The 16,162-nt window shown below is 41.5% G+C and overlaps 1 protein-coding gene across 4 annotated transcripts in view; it reads right to left on the bottom strand.

Annotated features, from left to right (window-relative positions):
* The window catches only part of LOC117348494 (transient receptor potential cation channel subfamily M member 7-like), a 148,638-nt gene that overhangs the window by 89,038 nt on the left and 43,438 nt on the right, over nt 1-16,162 (bottom strand). For 2 of the 4 annotated variants that reach the window (XM_033920707.1, XM_033920710.1), the window contains 4 exons: nt 5,858-5,981; nt 5,562-5,634; nt 3,916-4,016; nt 162-296 (listed from right to left, as the gene is read on the bottom strand). In XM_033920707.1, coding sequence (XP_033776598.1) covers nt 162-296; nt 3,916-4,016; nt 5,562-5,634; nt 5,858-5,981 — 433 coding nt within the window. Of the gene's footprint in view, nt 1-161; nt 297-3,915; nt 4,017-5,561; nt 5,635-5,857; nt 5,982-8,331; nt 8,432-16,162 lie in introns of all 4 variants that reach the window. The other 2 variants (XM_033920708.1, XM_033920709.1) reach the window with 2 other exon arrangements.

The raw sequence follows: 16,162 nt of genomic DNA, 5'->3' as shown, positions 1-16,162 counted from the left end.
GCCCTACAATGAGCCATGGTTGTGGTGCACATTTTTGCTATTTGATTACAATAAGCTACAGACAAATTGCAATTAGAAACCGGACTAGTTTACTAAGTCATAATGACTTTAGGGATCCTTGCCACAGTCTTCTGAGGTCAAGGGTCAAATCATGCACTTACCAGGTTATAAAGTTCTTCCAGTCTGGGAATTGTAAGGAATTTGTGCATGCTAACTCCATTTTCGATAAGAAGTTTCACAAAGGAAACCCTGTCCATGACAAGGGCATCCAACATCGCCTGCTCAAGGGATCCAACCTAAGAACAGTATAGAAAAGTCATTGTTCACAATAATTAAAAGACCTGAACAAACTTCTTAATGGTAGCAGAAAATTGTCTGTCTTCACAGATCACATTCATCATTTATCCTCTCTATAAAGAAGCATTCAAAACTTGAAATCGGTACTTTTTTCGATCTTTCTTTACCTTCCATAAGAAGCAACTTTCAGCATCCCCCGTACCTTTTGTACTTTCCTTAATTGTTCTCCTTTACCATATAACATAGTAAATGACAGCAGATAAAAACCTGAACGGTCCATCCAGTTTGCCCATTAGTTATATCCATTACAAATACATGATTAAATTAACTTGTCTCTGCTTTGGTTATTCTGGGTCACAGACTGTAAAGTCCACCTGGGATTGTCCTAGGTTCCAAATGCTGAAGTTGCCATCTAATCAAGCCATTGTGACATCACTGCTGAGGTTGGCTCTTAGGCATTGGTGGGATAAGGCATTATGACATCACAATCTCAGCTCTGGAACGTTGCTACTCTGGGTTTCTGCCAGGTAACATAGTAAATGACGGCAGATAAAGACCTGGGATCTTTTCCAGATAAGCCCCGCCACTAATGGAAAAAGTGGACGCGCCGAAAGTTAAGCCCCGCCACCTTTTGCCAGCACACGCAACCTTAACCAGTGAAGTTCTCAGCACAACGGGCCCACAACGCGACGCGATGTGCATAAAGTAAAGTGGGGGGGTTCCCCCCCACGACCCCCGGCGGAGCACCCAAAAAAGATTATAAAAAAGAGGATATGAAACTTAACATTATAAAAAAATAGGATAAATTGTCGACCATTTTTTTAAGGGCTCCGACGGGGGAGCGTGGGGGGAACCCCCCCCCCACTTTACTTTCTACAGATCGCGCCTCTTTTTTATAATTTTTTTTGGGTGGCGGGGGTTAACTTTTTGGCGGGGCTTATCTGGAAAAGATCCAAGACCTGAATGGTCCATCCAGTTTGTCCGTTAGTTATACCCATTACAAATACATGATTAAATTAACTTGTCTCTGCTTTGGTTATTCTGGGTCACAGACTGTAAAGTCCACCTGGGATTGTCCTAGGTTCCAAATGCTGAAGTTGCCATCTAATCAAGCCATTGTGACATCACTGCTGAGGTTGGCTCTTAGGCATTGGTGGGATAAGGCATTATGACATCACAATCTCAGCTCTGGAACGTTGCTACTCTGGGTTTCTGCCAGGTAACATAGTAAATGACGGCAGATAAAGACCTGGGATCTTTTCCAGATAAGCCCCGCCACTAATGGAAAAAGTGGACGCGCCGAAAGTTAAGCCCCGCCACCTTTTGCCAGCGCACGCAACCTTAACCAGTGAAGTTCTCAGCACAACGGGCCCACAACGCGACGCGATGTGCATAAAGTAAAGTGGGGGGGTTCCCCCCCACGACCCCCGGCGGAGCACCTATAAAAGATTATAAAAAAGAGGATATGAAACTTAACATTATAAAAAAATAGGATAAATTGTCGACCATTTTTTTAAGGGCTCCGACGAGGGAGCGTGGGGGGAACCCCCCCCCCACTTTACTTTCTACAGATCGCGCCTCTTTTTTATAATTTTTTTTGGGTGGCGGGGGTTAACTTTTGGGCGGGGCTTATCTGGAAAAGATCCAAGACCTGAATGGTCCATCCAGTTTGCCCATTAGTTATACCCATTACAAATACATGATTAAATTAACTTGTCTCTTCTTTGATATTTCTGGGTCATAGACTGTAAAGTCCTCCTGGCATCGTCCTAGGTTCCAAATGCTGAAGTTGCCGTCCAAACTCACTCCAGCCTACCCAACCTTCCTGTTTGTAGGAAATCTACCGTAAAGTCTGGCCAGTAACATCCTCATGTTCCAAGTTAGTGGAGTCCCCATTGATGCCCACCACAGCCCGTCCTACACCGAATCACCATATATGGGACACAGACCATGCAATGTCCAGTAACAGCCTTAGTTCTTTAATTTACATTCTTCATTTTCTAATTAGAAATCCTCTATGTTTATCCCATGCTTTTTTGAATTCCATCACCGTTTTCCTCTCCACCACTTCCCTCGGAAGGGAATTCCAGGCTTTTTCAGAGAATACTCGCCCTGCTTTTCCTTTCAGAAGGGGCTGGAGAGCAAATTATGACTGCCAAATTGCCCGGAGCTCCAGATGATTAATCCCCGCAGTGAGCACCCCAACCCGACAAGTTGGCATCCATCATGAGATTCAGCCACCCATTGTATTTCTTCCCCATTTACCTTTTGTTTCGTGTTAGTTAAGTTTTAATTGTCTCATGCGATTTATGTCACTCTTTTTTACTGTTTTAAAACGTTTATGTTACAATCATTGCATTTGATTGTTGCTTATTTTAATCTCCTTTTTTCTTACCTGTAACTTGCTTAGAAGTCCTGACGAGCGATTAAATCAAATTTTAAATACAACTTGAAAACTTGAAACTTGATTAGGCTTGTCCAGGTTCAGTCTTTGAGAGCCAAATGCAGACCAGATTTTCAGGATATCCCTAATGAATATTCATGAGAAAGATCTGCATTCCCACTTATAATTATATATGGATCTCTCTCATGCATATTCTTTAATAACCCAATACACAATAGGTGGGACAAATATCTATTAAAGTCTAGCTTCAGTTAATTCTATACATCATATATAAAGTTCAGAGTATAGAATGAGTTAAAACCATTAAATAAAATAGTTCATATTTGAATTTGTAGCAGTTAAGGACTTCTTTGTATATGATGCATATTCTTTAGGGATATCCTGAAAACCTGGTTTGTTGCAGCCCTCAAGGACTGAACTTGGGCCAGTCTGCCCTAGATTTTGTCAGCTAACTTTGTTGTTGTAACAGCATAACTTAAACAAATTAGCCAAAATAAATGTGAGCTATTAGGGCTTGATTCTATAAATAGCGCTGTTTGGCGCAGTTGTCAATCAACCACTAGGCATCGTTTATAGAATTGCACCTAGTGGTGTCTAACTCAACTTAGGCATCGCTCGGTATTAGGATACCGAGCAATGCCTAAGTACCAGGATAGTGGTGTAGTAACACGGGTGAGGGGCACCCTGGGCGCTGTCCTCATGGAGGTGCTGGCGCCTCTCCTCCTCTCGACCCCTCTCCTGAATGCCTCTAGAAATGTTCACTAGCGTGAGCAGCATTTTCCACCTGCTGCTCACACCAACCTCGGCTCCCTTCTGATGTCACTTCCTGGTCGTGGGATCAGGACATGACATCAGAAGGGAGCCGAGGCCGGCGCAAGCAACGGGTGGAAAATGCTGCTCATGCTAAAGTTAGAAGGGAAAAGATTCCGTACAAACGTAAGGAAGTTCTTCTTCACCCAGAGAGTGGTAGAAACCTGGAACGCTCTTCCGGAGGCTGTTATAGGGGAAATCACCCTTCAGGGATTAAGAAAAAGTTGGACAAGTTCCTTCTGGAACAGAACATACGCAGGTAAGGCTAGACTCAAATAGGGCACTGGTCTTTGACCTAAGGGCCGCCGCTTGAGTGGACTGCTAAGCACGATGGACCACTGGTTTGACCCAGCAGCGGCAAATCTTATGTTCTTTTTCTCCCATTTACTGTTCTCCATACCTACCACCCATTTTTGTCCACAAATGAAAATATGGTCCTTAGCGATATCAACTCTATCCCACGCCAGTGTCAGGGCAAGCTGGTCAAATGCAGAAACCTTCATTCCTGTAAATACAAAGAGAATCAGATTTGTTCGTGTCCTGTTACCTGACCTTTGGACTTTCCAAAATCTAATCTAATCTGAGTCGCAGAAACCTGCACAAGCTCTAGGCGACTGATAGAGAAAACAGGAAGGAAAAGAGGAGGGAGGCAGGGGAGGACGGAGAGATAAGGCAGATAACATGAGACAAGTCAAGATCAGTAATTTATTTATTTAATTTTAAAAATGTATATACCGCCTGAAATCTCGGCGGTTTCCATATAACACCAAACATAATAAACATAAACCATTCAATTGACAAATATACGTCATCCTGAAGCAATAGCTCCACCCACTCAAAACAAAAAACAATACAGCTTAAAAGAACTTCAATATCATAAAAATAAAAAAAAAGTGTGGCTCCTTTTACTAAGGTGCGCTAGCGTTTTTAGTGCGTTTTTAGTTTAGGTTACGAAACGTAGTCCATGTCAGGACCCTCAACCCTATGAGCTAAGTGTATAATTTTTGCACATACTTTTCATTACATTTATATGAGTTACAACTTCTTTAATTTATACATTTTTCATGCATAATGATTGGATGGTGGATCTCGCTATAGGGACTTGGGTCCTTGGCGTGATTACACAATTCTGAGTGGAGCTTAGCTCTCACATAATGTGATTTCTAAGGTTTAAGACCATCTTAGGCTGCATACGGAGGGGTTTCGTCAGCCGTAAGCCGGAAGTCATTATGCCATTGTATAGATCAATGGTGAGGCCCCACCTGGAATACTGTGTGCAATTCTGGAGGCCGCATTATCGCAAGGATGTGCTGAGACTGGAATCGGTCCAGAGAATGGCCACCCGGATGGTCTCGGGACTCAAGGATCTCCCGTACGAAGAAAGGCTGGATAAATTACAGCTATACTCGCTCGAGGAACGCAGAGAGAGGGGTGACATGATCGAGACATTCAAACATCTCACGGGCCGCATCGAGTTAGGAGAAGATATCTTCTTCTTCAAGAGTCCAGCGGCAACAAGGGGGCATCCGTGGAAAATTAGGGGCGGAAAACTGCTTGGGGACACCAGGAAATTCTTTTTCACTGAAAGGGTGGTTGATCGCTGGAATAGTCTTCCACTTCAGGTTATTGAGGCCAGCAGCGTGCCTGATTTTAAGGCCAAATGGGACAGACACGTGGGATCTATTCACAAAGAAAGGTAGGGGAGGGTCTTTGAGGTGGGCAGACTGGATGGGCCGTGGCCCTTACCTGCCATCTATTTCTATGTTTCTATCTTTAGATTCTGCTTTAGAGATCTTTATTATTTTTGTTTGAAGCACTTTGATCTCTATTTTCACTACACTGCATTTTTGGCAATCTCCCTTATGTTTACTTGACTGTCATAAAATTTAACTGCGTTTTATGAAAACAAAAGGAAAAAAAAGGAAAAGAAGGAGAGGAAAGGAAAGGAAAGGAAGAAAGAAAGGAGGGAGAGGAAAGGAAAGGAAGGAAAGGAGAGGAAAGGAAGGAAACATTGTTCATCCAAAAAAATTTTAAAAAATACATTTTTCACCTTTCAGCAGTGCTGTGAAAACTGCAATATCAATGTCTTGATGGTTGTCTGACCCAATATGGAACACGGTTATCTATTCACACAATATTATATAAAATTAATTTAAATATTTTGTTTGATCCTGTAATGGAAAACAGACACTTTAATAAAAATATCAACTCATTATGTATTTATACATTCATATTTTCAACATCCTCTTATTTTGCCGAGTACAACAGATATGTTATTATCTCTACTAAGTCCGAAATTAGCTCTTAGTAACTTATCACGCCACACTGTTTCTCTTTCTTACTTACAAGCCCTTTATTTTTCATGCACTTCATCAAAGTGTGAAAAAGGCGAACTGCCTCGTATTGGCTGAAGTCAAACGTCTTCTTGATGGTTGAAATGATTTCAGATTCTGCTCCTTCGGGGAGATTTCTGAGAATAAAGAAACGTCACACAGGGTGTAGGCTTAAGAATGATTTTATTGACTTCCGTTCCTAAGATCTAGCGCGTTGATGGTGCTCAAAAAAGTAAACAGAATGTTAGAAATTATTAGAAAAAATAAAGAATAAAAATTATATGTACAATATATCATATGGTGTAAGTGCAACTTGAGTATTATGGACATGTCTGATTGCTGCTTCTCAAAAAAGATATAGGAGAATTAGAAATGGCACAGTGAAGGGCAGCCAAAATGATTAACCCCTTCCTCTGTAATGTCGCCTAGAGCTTGTATACGTATGTGCCACGCACAAATGGAAGAAATAAATTAATTAATTAAGGGTATGGGAAATGAGGAAATGCTTAAAAGATTTGGGCTCTTCAGTTTGAAGAAAAGATGGCTGAGAGGGAATAGAGTAGAGGTCTAAACTCCTGAATGGAATGGATAAAAGTGATTTCTTTACTTTTCCTAAAGACTAGGGAACACACAAAGCTACTGAGTAGTAGACTTAAAAAATACTTTTCAGTTAAACTCAAACTTGTTGCCTGAGAATTTGGGAAAAGCAGTCAGGGTAGCTTGAAAAAGGTGTGCACAAATCACTGAAGTTAAAGTCCATAAACTGCTAAGGTAGACCTGGAGAAAGCCAGTGCTTATCCCTAGAGGTAGGTAAACATGTAATCAGGTTGCTTTTCGGGACTTGTTTGTTCTACCTTTATCTTCTCTGGTTTCTGCTTTCCTCATCTTCTTGTTACTCTCTTCCTTCCATCCACTGTCTGCCATCTCTCTGCCCCTATATGGCATCTTCTCTCCTTCTATGCCCCTTCCAGAAACTGTATGCCTCCCCCTTCTATCTCTCCTTTCACCCCCATTGGTCTGGCATCTCTCTCCTCTCCTTCCCTCTCCCACATCTCTCTTTTGCAATCCCTTTCTTCCCTCATTTTCCTTTTCAATTTATTTTCTGCATCCATCTAGATTACGCTCTTACTACCCTCTCATCAATTCCCTTTTTTACTGTCTACCTACAGCTCGCCACCTCTTTCCCTCACCCCCTCCAGTATTTCCCTAACTCAATCATTTTCCCCCATCATGTGCCCTCCTTTTATTTATCCCCTCCTTCCATCCTCTGCCCTCTTCTCTATCTCCCTTCTCTCCACTTCCATCATCTGCCCCTTCTCTCTTCCCCCACTTCCATCATCTGCCCTCTTCTCTCTCCCCACTTCCATCTTCTGCCCCTTCCCCCACTACCATCATCTGCCCTCTTCTCTCTCTTTCCCCCCAACTTCCATCATCTGCCCTCTTCTCTCTCCCCCTTCTCTCCACTTCCATCATCTGCCCCTTCTCTCTCTTCCCCCCTCCTTCCATCATCTGCCCTCTTCTCTCTCCCCCTTCTCTCCACTTCCATCATCTGCCCTCTTCTCTCTCTTTCCCCCCAACTTCCATCATCTGCCCTCTTCTCTCTCCCCCTTCTCTCCACTTCCATCATCTGCCCCTTCTCTCTCTTTCCCCCACTTCCATCATCTGTCCCCTTCTCTCAATCTCTCCATTCACCACAGGCCCATATTTCTCCCTCACCTTTCCGATTTTGGTAACAAGATCGGCAAGGCCCTCCCCCCCAACGGGATGGCAATGAGCGGCATCAGCGCCCCCCCATCCCCACTCGGCAACGACACTCAGTGGCATCGGTCCTCCGAGGCGGCTTTTTCCTGCCCACCCTCCCACCCCTTTTTTGTCTGGTTCGGTAGGTTGCCGAGTTTGGGTTGGCGGTTACCCTGAGCTACGGATTGGTGGAGCTCATCAGGAGATGAGCAGGGGGATGGCAGGGAGCCGTGCCCTGGTTCTGGTGCCTCTGGTTAAAGGGGCATGTTGGGATATGCCACCCCCCAGACCCTTGCTGGCATGGCAGGGTCAGGGGCCAAATATTATTGGTAATGGTTTAAGGTGTAGTTCGGGAAACTGTTTTGTTATGCGAGTGTTAAATTAATTGTTTTGTTAATAAACAGAGCTGCGGCTATTTATCCATAAGCGAGCGTGGTTTGGTTATTGGAGGGGAGTTTATGTGTGGGTGGGGTGGGGTGGGGGAGGGAAAGTGGGCCAATACATATCCCGCTGTTACTGCATCTTTATAAAAGGTGTGGGGGGGGGGAGGGATGAGATATCGTATAATGCTGAAAATAACAAATATTCAGCTACCGTTTACCTCATCATTTATCTTTTGAGTCAAAGGGAATGTTTATAAATCAGTGTTATCACTAAAAAAAAATTCAAAAATTTTCTCAAAAAACATATAAAAATCACGAACACTCCCATACTATAAAACTTCAGTGACAAAAACAAACAGCTCACTTATCTGAGAAATGTATTCAGTGGTACCATTATGATGACAGCGTTTCAGCAGAAACTGCCTTTTTCAAAGGAGATGCGACTTGCTTACAACCATAAGTACCTGGGAAACAAACAAAATAAAATAAAATAACATCACATATTTGCTTAAAAAAAACAAACACTTTTATAAATTGTGCTCGCCTTCCAATAGAACAAATGCTTCAACCATCACATTTCCACTTAGTACTGGATCTTGTGTACATTACATTAGAGATTTCTATTCCGCCATTGCTTTGTAGTTCAAGTAACATCTGATATAGGGTTACCAGATTTTACATATGTCTAATCCGGACTCATAGACCTGCCCCCAGGCCCATCCAGGTCCACCCATCCCCCACCTCATTACGCCCACACCATGCCCCAGCCTCACCCCTAGCCCCGCCCCCTCAGCCTGCTCGTCTTGGTCAGGAGGCAACCGCGCATGCACGGATGCCCCTCCCAATGCAATCTGCTTGTCAAAACCCGGACAAAGAGCTAGGTTTTGAAAAGCTATCCGGATGCCCAGACATGCCCTCTAAAAAGAGGACATGTCCGTCCAGACATCTGATAACCTTAATCCGATATATAAACTAATTGACCAGTTGCATTCAGAATTCAATACAAACAATTATGATATGTCACCAATTTTTATATGGTACGATTCCTGAATTTAAGGGTTTGATCTAAACTATCTAAATTAAGCCTTAAGTTTATATACCGCATCCTCTCCATAAAGATATAGGAACTGTAATATAAGGAAGGAAAAACATAATAAGAATTAATGATTATAAAGAGAGTAGCGAGATTTACATTTTTGAGAACAGCCAAGTTTTCAGATGCTTTCGGAATAATTGGAAGGAGCCCAGATTCCGCAGCAGGGCAGGAAGATTATTCCAAAGCTCAGTGATTTTGAAGAAAAGAGATTTCCCTAATTTTCCCACAAAGATAACGCCTTTTAACGAGAGGAAAGATAGTTTAAGTTAATGGGTGGATCTGGTAGTGTCAGGTTTTGTAGAATTCCAAGATAGTGGAATTAGGGTGGGGGGGAAGAATGCCATGCAGGATCTTGAATGTTAGGCAGGCACATTTAAAGTGAACCCTAGAAATTACTGGAAGCCATTGAAGTTATGACAGAAGCAGGAAAACATGATCAAATTTACTTTTTGCGAAGATCAACCTAGTCGCAGTATTCTGGATCCGCTGAAGTCTGAAGACTTTTCTTGGTTAGACTTAGATAGATAGTCCAGCCTGGAAAGAATGATTGATTGTACAACAGGGGTGTCAAAATCCCTACTCGAGGGCCGCAATCCAGTCGGGTTTTCAGGATTTCCCTAATGAATATGCATGAGATCTATTTGCATACACTGTTTTCAATGTATGCTAATAGATCTCATGCATATTCATTGGGGAAATCCTAAAAACCTGACTGGATTGCAGCCCTCGATGAGGGACTTTGACACCCCTGCTCTAGGTCAAGGGTGGGCAACTCCGGTCCTCAAGGGACGGAATCCAGTAGGGTTTTCAGGATTTCCCCCAATGCACTGCTTTCATTGTATGCTAATAGATCTCATGTATATTTATTGGTGAAATCCTGAAAACCCGACTGGATTCTGGCCCTCGAGGAGGGACTTTCACACCCCTTTTGTACAAGGACAGCAGAATGTTGTTGAACTTTGTGCTCTGAAAATTCAGCATTGCTAAAAACGAAGGCTATCCCTAAATATGTGGAAACAGATGCCATGGGTTAAGTTGTGGAATAGCCTGGTTGGTCAAATCTGAAAATGTAGCGATAAGAGCTCATTTAGGAAAATGCTGAAAACACAATTATTTGTAGATGCATTTCTTTGAGAAATTGATTTTATGTAAGGATTGAATCGGTTTGTTTTGTTCTTACCTTATTCTGAATTTTATAATATTTTATGTATGGAACTATTTGTAAACCGTTTTGGAATAAAACGGTATATAAATTTTAAAAATAAATAAATATACAATTACCACACATCAAGGCCCCCTTTTATCAAACCATGTTAGGGTTTTTTACTGCGGCAGATGGCGATTAAAAAAAAAAAATCTCTACCGCAGCTTGATGAAAGGGGACCGCTATGATTTTTTTTTTTTAATCAAAATGCTGATCAATCTCGTTATTGAGACCCATCAGGGCAATTGTAAGCAGATGAAAAATCCATCGCTGTTTGCACTGCAAAAGCACAGAATTCAATACACCACCCAAAACTGACAGACATGGTTGATGAAGCAGTGAAACTCTTAACTCCTAAAAAGATTTTAAATTGCACACAATGAGATGCTGCCAATATAAGAAGATTTTTGACAACATTTTTTTCCTTCCAGGCCGCCAAACTGAATATATGGCTAGGAAAACCTATATTAGAGGCCACTTCTTATTTTGATTTTAGGAAAACATTAAAGATCCGTCTGTTTGACATGTCTATATCCTAATATTACAACTGTTTAATTCACTTTTGTTTCTTAACTGATGCATTTCAATTTTAACCGATTCTTAATTGATGTATTCCAATTTTAATTGATTGTTTTTATTATGTCATTTCAATTTTATTGATTGTATGCATTTTACCTTGTTGGGAACCGCTTTGAGCTTTTTCTGGTATAGCGGTATATAAAAATAAATTATTATTATTATTATTATTAATGGGGCATCCAGATTCTGATTTTGAATACAGCTTCTGTGCTTTTCATGTGAGATTTTAGTGGTCTTATTGTTTGGCCTACATAAAAAGGTGAGCAAAGAAAATTATAACATAAATAAATCCTTTAAACCCCCTCCCCCACTCCTTTACAAACATAGCGCAGTTTATAGCTCCGGTGCTAAAAAGCACGCTACGGTTTTGTAAAAGAGGGGATTAGTTTCACAGGTATTGGTAAAATACAAATGAATAACATTACCCTTAAGAATTAACACTGGGTTTTACTAAATGGTGGTAGAGGTTTCTACTGCGGACCAGCAAGGGAAGAGCTCCAATGCTCATAGAATTCCTGTGAGCGTCAAAGCATTTACCTCGCCGGCCCGCAGTAGAAATCTCTACCGCCATTTAATAAAAGGAGCCTAAAGTATCACCAAATATAGATTGTGAGCAGTTTGAACAATGTTTATAAAGTTGATAGCCACAGGTTTCAAATTAGAGAATGACACGGGGACAAAATGTTTCCCCATCACAGGAACTCATTTGCCTGTCCTGTTCTCGCGAGTTTTTTTCCTGCTCCATTCCTGCAAACTCCATCCTCATCTGCTCAAGCCTCAAACGTTTTAAAATCATAAGTAGCAACATTCTAGAGCTCGGAATGTGATGTCATAATGCCTCATTCCACCAATGCCTAAGCTCTGTCCTCATCTGCTCAAGCCTCAAACGTTTTAAAATCATAAGTAGCAACATTGTAGAGCTTGGAATGTGATGTCATAATGCCTCATTCCACCAATGCCTAAGCTCCGTCCTCATCTGCACAAGCCTCAAACACTTTAAAATCATAAGTAGCAACATTCTAGAGCTCAGATTGTGATGTCATAATGCCTCATTCCACCAATGCCTAAGCTCTGTCCTCATCTGCTCAAGCCTCAAACGTTTTAAAATCATAAGTAGCAACATTCTAGAGCTCGGAATGTGATGTCATAATGCCTCATTCCACCAATGCCTAAGCTCCGTCCTCATCTGCACAAGCCTCAAACACTTTAAAATCCTAAGTAGCAACATTCTAGAGCTCAGATTGTGATGTCATAATGCCTCATTCCACCAATGCCTAAGCTCCGTCCTCATCTGCACAAGCCTCGAACACTTTAAAATCCTAAGTAGCAACATTCTAGAGCTCAGATTGTGATGTCATAATGCCTCATTCCACCAATGCCTAAGCTCTGTCCTCATCTGCTCAAGCCTCAAACGTTTTAAAATCCTAAGTAGCAACATTCTAGAGCTCAGATTGTGATGTCATAATGCCTCATTCCACCAATGCCTAAGCTCCGTCCTCATCTGCACAAGCCTCAAACATTTTAAAATCATAAGTGTTTGAGGCTTGTGCGGTTAAGGCAGAGCTTACAGGAAAGGGGCAGGGATAGGGACAGTGACAAAACTTGTGGGAATGGGGAAATTGAGTTCCTGCGGGGGACGGTGAAAAATCTGTCCCCGTGTCATTCTCTAATTCAAATGAAACAATGGGGTCCTTTTACCAAACCTATGGCAAAAGTGGCCATATCACGCTAAACGGGTCTTTCTCGTGTGCTAGGGCCACTTGGGCTGGGCCTTGAAATGGGCTGATTTTCCTATTTCCAGAATGATTGGCCGCGCTCTAAATTGCGCAGTTAGCACATGGCCATTCAAATTATTACTGCAGGAGCCCTTACCCCCACCCATTTTGTAGGCAGTAAGAGCCCACGCACTAAACCCCTTCTAATCAGTTAACGAACTCAATGCCCCACGCACTGAGAAACGCTAGCATACTCACACTCTACCGCTGAACACACCCCTTTTCACAAAAATACAAAATATTTATTTAGCTCATGGTGTGTGCATTCCAACTGGCAAATTTACCGCGAGACACCTCGGCGCACCCCGCAGTAGGCATCTCTAACTCGCGGTATGCATGTACAAGAACCGCAACGTTCATAAAAAGCAGGATGAACTAACATCTCCTCCACTCCACGCCTTTTATAAGCAAAAACAGGCAAGGATAGGCCTGTGAAATGAACCGGTATTCTACAATAATCTTCTTGACCGCCTGAATTACAGCAATAAATGGTAGAATACATTCCAATCAATTTTTTTAAGCAGTGGTTTTTAAACTTTCGGGGGGGGTCCCCAGCCAGTCGGGTGTTCAAGATATCTCTAATGAATATGCATGTTCTTGGACAATCCAACACGCTCTATTCAGGGTTCACAAAATCACAATATAGCTCAACTATAATATAATATGCTCCAACTAGAAAGCTATAGAAGAACTGCCACTGTTGGGTCAGACCAGTGGTCCATCTTGCCCAGCAGTCCACTCACGCGGTGGCCCTCTGGTCAAAGACAAGCACCCTAACTGAGACTAGCCCTACCTGAGTACGTTCCGGTTCAGCAGGAACTTGTCTAACTTTGTCTTGAATCCCTGGAGGGTGTTTTCCCCTATGACAGACTCCAGAAGAGCGTTCCAGTTTTCCACCACTCTATGGGTGAAGAAGAACTTCCTTACATTCGTACGAAATCTATCCCCTTACACAAGAATCTATCGCATCAAAAAACATTAATCAATAAATACGTCAATGTTTAAACGATGATAGGAGACCCATACCCATACCAGTCAATGTTTCCTCAATCAATTCTCTTCATCATCCTCAACAAATTGGTAATATATTCTTGGCCACCATTCAGGCAAGCTTAAGATCCATAATATTCCTGTAGCAAAATGTCCATTCCATTGTGTGATTGTTCAAATTGAGCTGCCAAATAAGAGTCCGGCCTGACAAAGAATTGTGTTTCGCATCAACGCTTCTTCAGGAGCTGCTATCTAGCCAGGCTTCCCTATCATTCTCAATAGACATCATAACTTATCTCACAACCACAAATTCCACCAAAAGGCGAGAACTAAATAACATCAAGGCTTATCTATATGATAAATTTTTATAATTGGTAATTTATGATATGTCTAATCATAATTCACTGTTTGATGTTCAGCTTCTCTTGCTTACTGTAAACCACAAGGCTCCATATGGTTTTGCGGTATACAAGTGGCATGTTATGTTATGTTATCCTCCAGGAATTTATCCTTAAGAATGAATCATTTCCCTTCAGACTTTTCAACATTTCATCTCATATGTATATAACTGACCTCTTCTCCTTCTTAACCAACAGAGATAAGAGAAATACACACCTGAAGTTTGTTTCCCCATCGGCTAGAGGATGTAAATTTAAGAGACACCATCAACAATTTCTATCGTATCAAGCAGCCTTATGGGGCAAAGACCTGGAAAAACTAATTATACACGCAAATAACTATGGTGAATTTAGGAAACACCTAAAAACATACCTGTTCTTGAATTACCTAGGTGACGAATCTGTACAATCGCTCCCATCACAATCTCTCCTCTAAATCTGATCCCGTAAACTGTTAACCACTAATCTCTAACTATGTATGTTCCATTCAATTTGTAGCATCTTTCTAATCATTGTAAACCGCATAGAATTTCACGGTCCTGCGGTATATAAACTGTTATTATTATTATTATTATTATATGTTCTCAACAGTATTTTAGGTTCGTGGATTTGCATCAGGACCCCTGAGGAAGGCAGATTCCTGCCGAAACACAGCCCGTATAGAGTCCGATATTCATGACCAAACTACAGAGCATAAGGTGAAGCCATTGTATCATCTCTGACACAGTCTCTGTGCTATCCATGTTGATTTGACATGAATTTCTAAAGTAGAGCCTATATATGTTGTCACTCAAGTACACATGAGCCAGAACACGCTGGAACTGATGGTTGAAGCATTTGTCCTACTGGTAAGCAAGCACAATTTATAAAAGGTTTATATTTTTTTAAGCAAATAAGTAATATTGGGTTTGTTTTGGTTGGTTATTTTTATTTTTTTTTTACTTTATTCTGCTTGTTTCCCAAGTACTTATGGCTGTGTAAGCAAGCTCCCTTGAAAAAAAGCCATTTCTGCTGAAATACTATCATCATGATATCACGGAATACATTTTTCAGATACGTGACCTTGAATTTCTTTTCACAGATGCTATATACTATGTGGCTGTTCACGATTTTCTATATATTTTTTTAACATGATATATTTGGAGAAGATTTTTGAATAAATAGCTCTGATAGCGCTGATTTATAAACATTCCCTCCAATTCAAGAGATAAATGATTAGAAATGGTAGCTGAAACGTGATGTTTTGAAGTTGGTGTTGCATCAGTTTGGTCCCGATTCTGTAAATGGTGCCAAAGGTAGGCAGGAGTACAGGTCTTACTGCTGCCTAACTTAATTGGTTTAATCAGTGCACTAATTGGCTGTGCCAAATAAAAACCAATTTAAATACAATTTTTAAAAAAACAGGAGTCTAAGGGCACCTTCAAAAAGGCCGCCATTATCCCACCTACGGAGGCACATTACGATGCCAAACATCATTGTAGGCATGGTTAATGCCAGAAGTGGCATTAGACGTCATAAGGCACCTTTGTAGGTGTGATTATTGTGAAATGGCGCCATTTACAGAATCCAGTCCTTTCTTTTTTTGTGATGTAATTTTAATTGTACCAGTCACAATTATGAAAGAATCTGCAACAAAAGCACATTATCAGGTTTCAAGTTGGGTTTATTCAAAAGAGCAATATAATGAACATAAGACAGGGGTGTCAAAATCCCTCCTCGAGGGCCGCAATCCAGTCAGGTTTCCCCCAGTGAATATGCATGAGATCTATTAGCATACAATGAAAGCAATGCATGCAAATAGATCTCATGAATATTCATTGGGGAAGTCCTGAAAACCCGACTGGATTCCGTCTCTTGAGGACCGGAGTTGCCCACCCTTGACCTAGAGCACAGGTGTCAAAGTCCCTCATCGAGGGCTGCAATCCAGTCAGGTTTTCAGGATTTCCCTAATGAATATGCATGAGATCTATTAGCATACAATGAAAGCAATGCATGCAAATAGATGTCATGCATATTCATTGGGGAAATCCTGAAAACCCGACTGGATTTCAGCCCTCGAGGACCAACTTTGACACCCCTGAAAAGATAAAGCCACGCTGTCTTCGACCAAGGTCCATCAGTCTAGCATCCTGTCTCCAACAATAGCCAGTCAC

This window comes from Geotrypetes seraphini, chromosome 14 (assembly GCF_902459505.1).
Source record: "Geotrypetes seraphini chromosome 14, aGeoSer1.1, whole genome shotgun sequence".
NCBI lineage: Eukaryota > Metazoa > Chordata > Amphibia > Gymnophiona > Dermophiidae > Geotrypetes > Geotrypetes seraphini.
The sequence above is the reverse complement of the archived record's forward strand: the minus strand, read 5'-3'. Positions and strand labels throughout refer to the sequence as shown.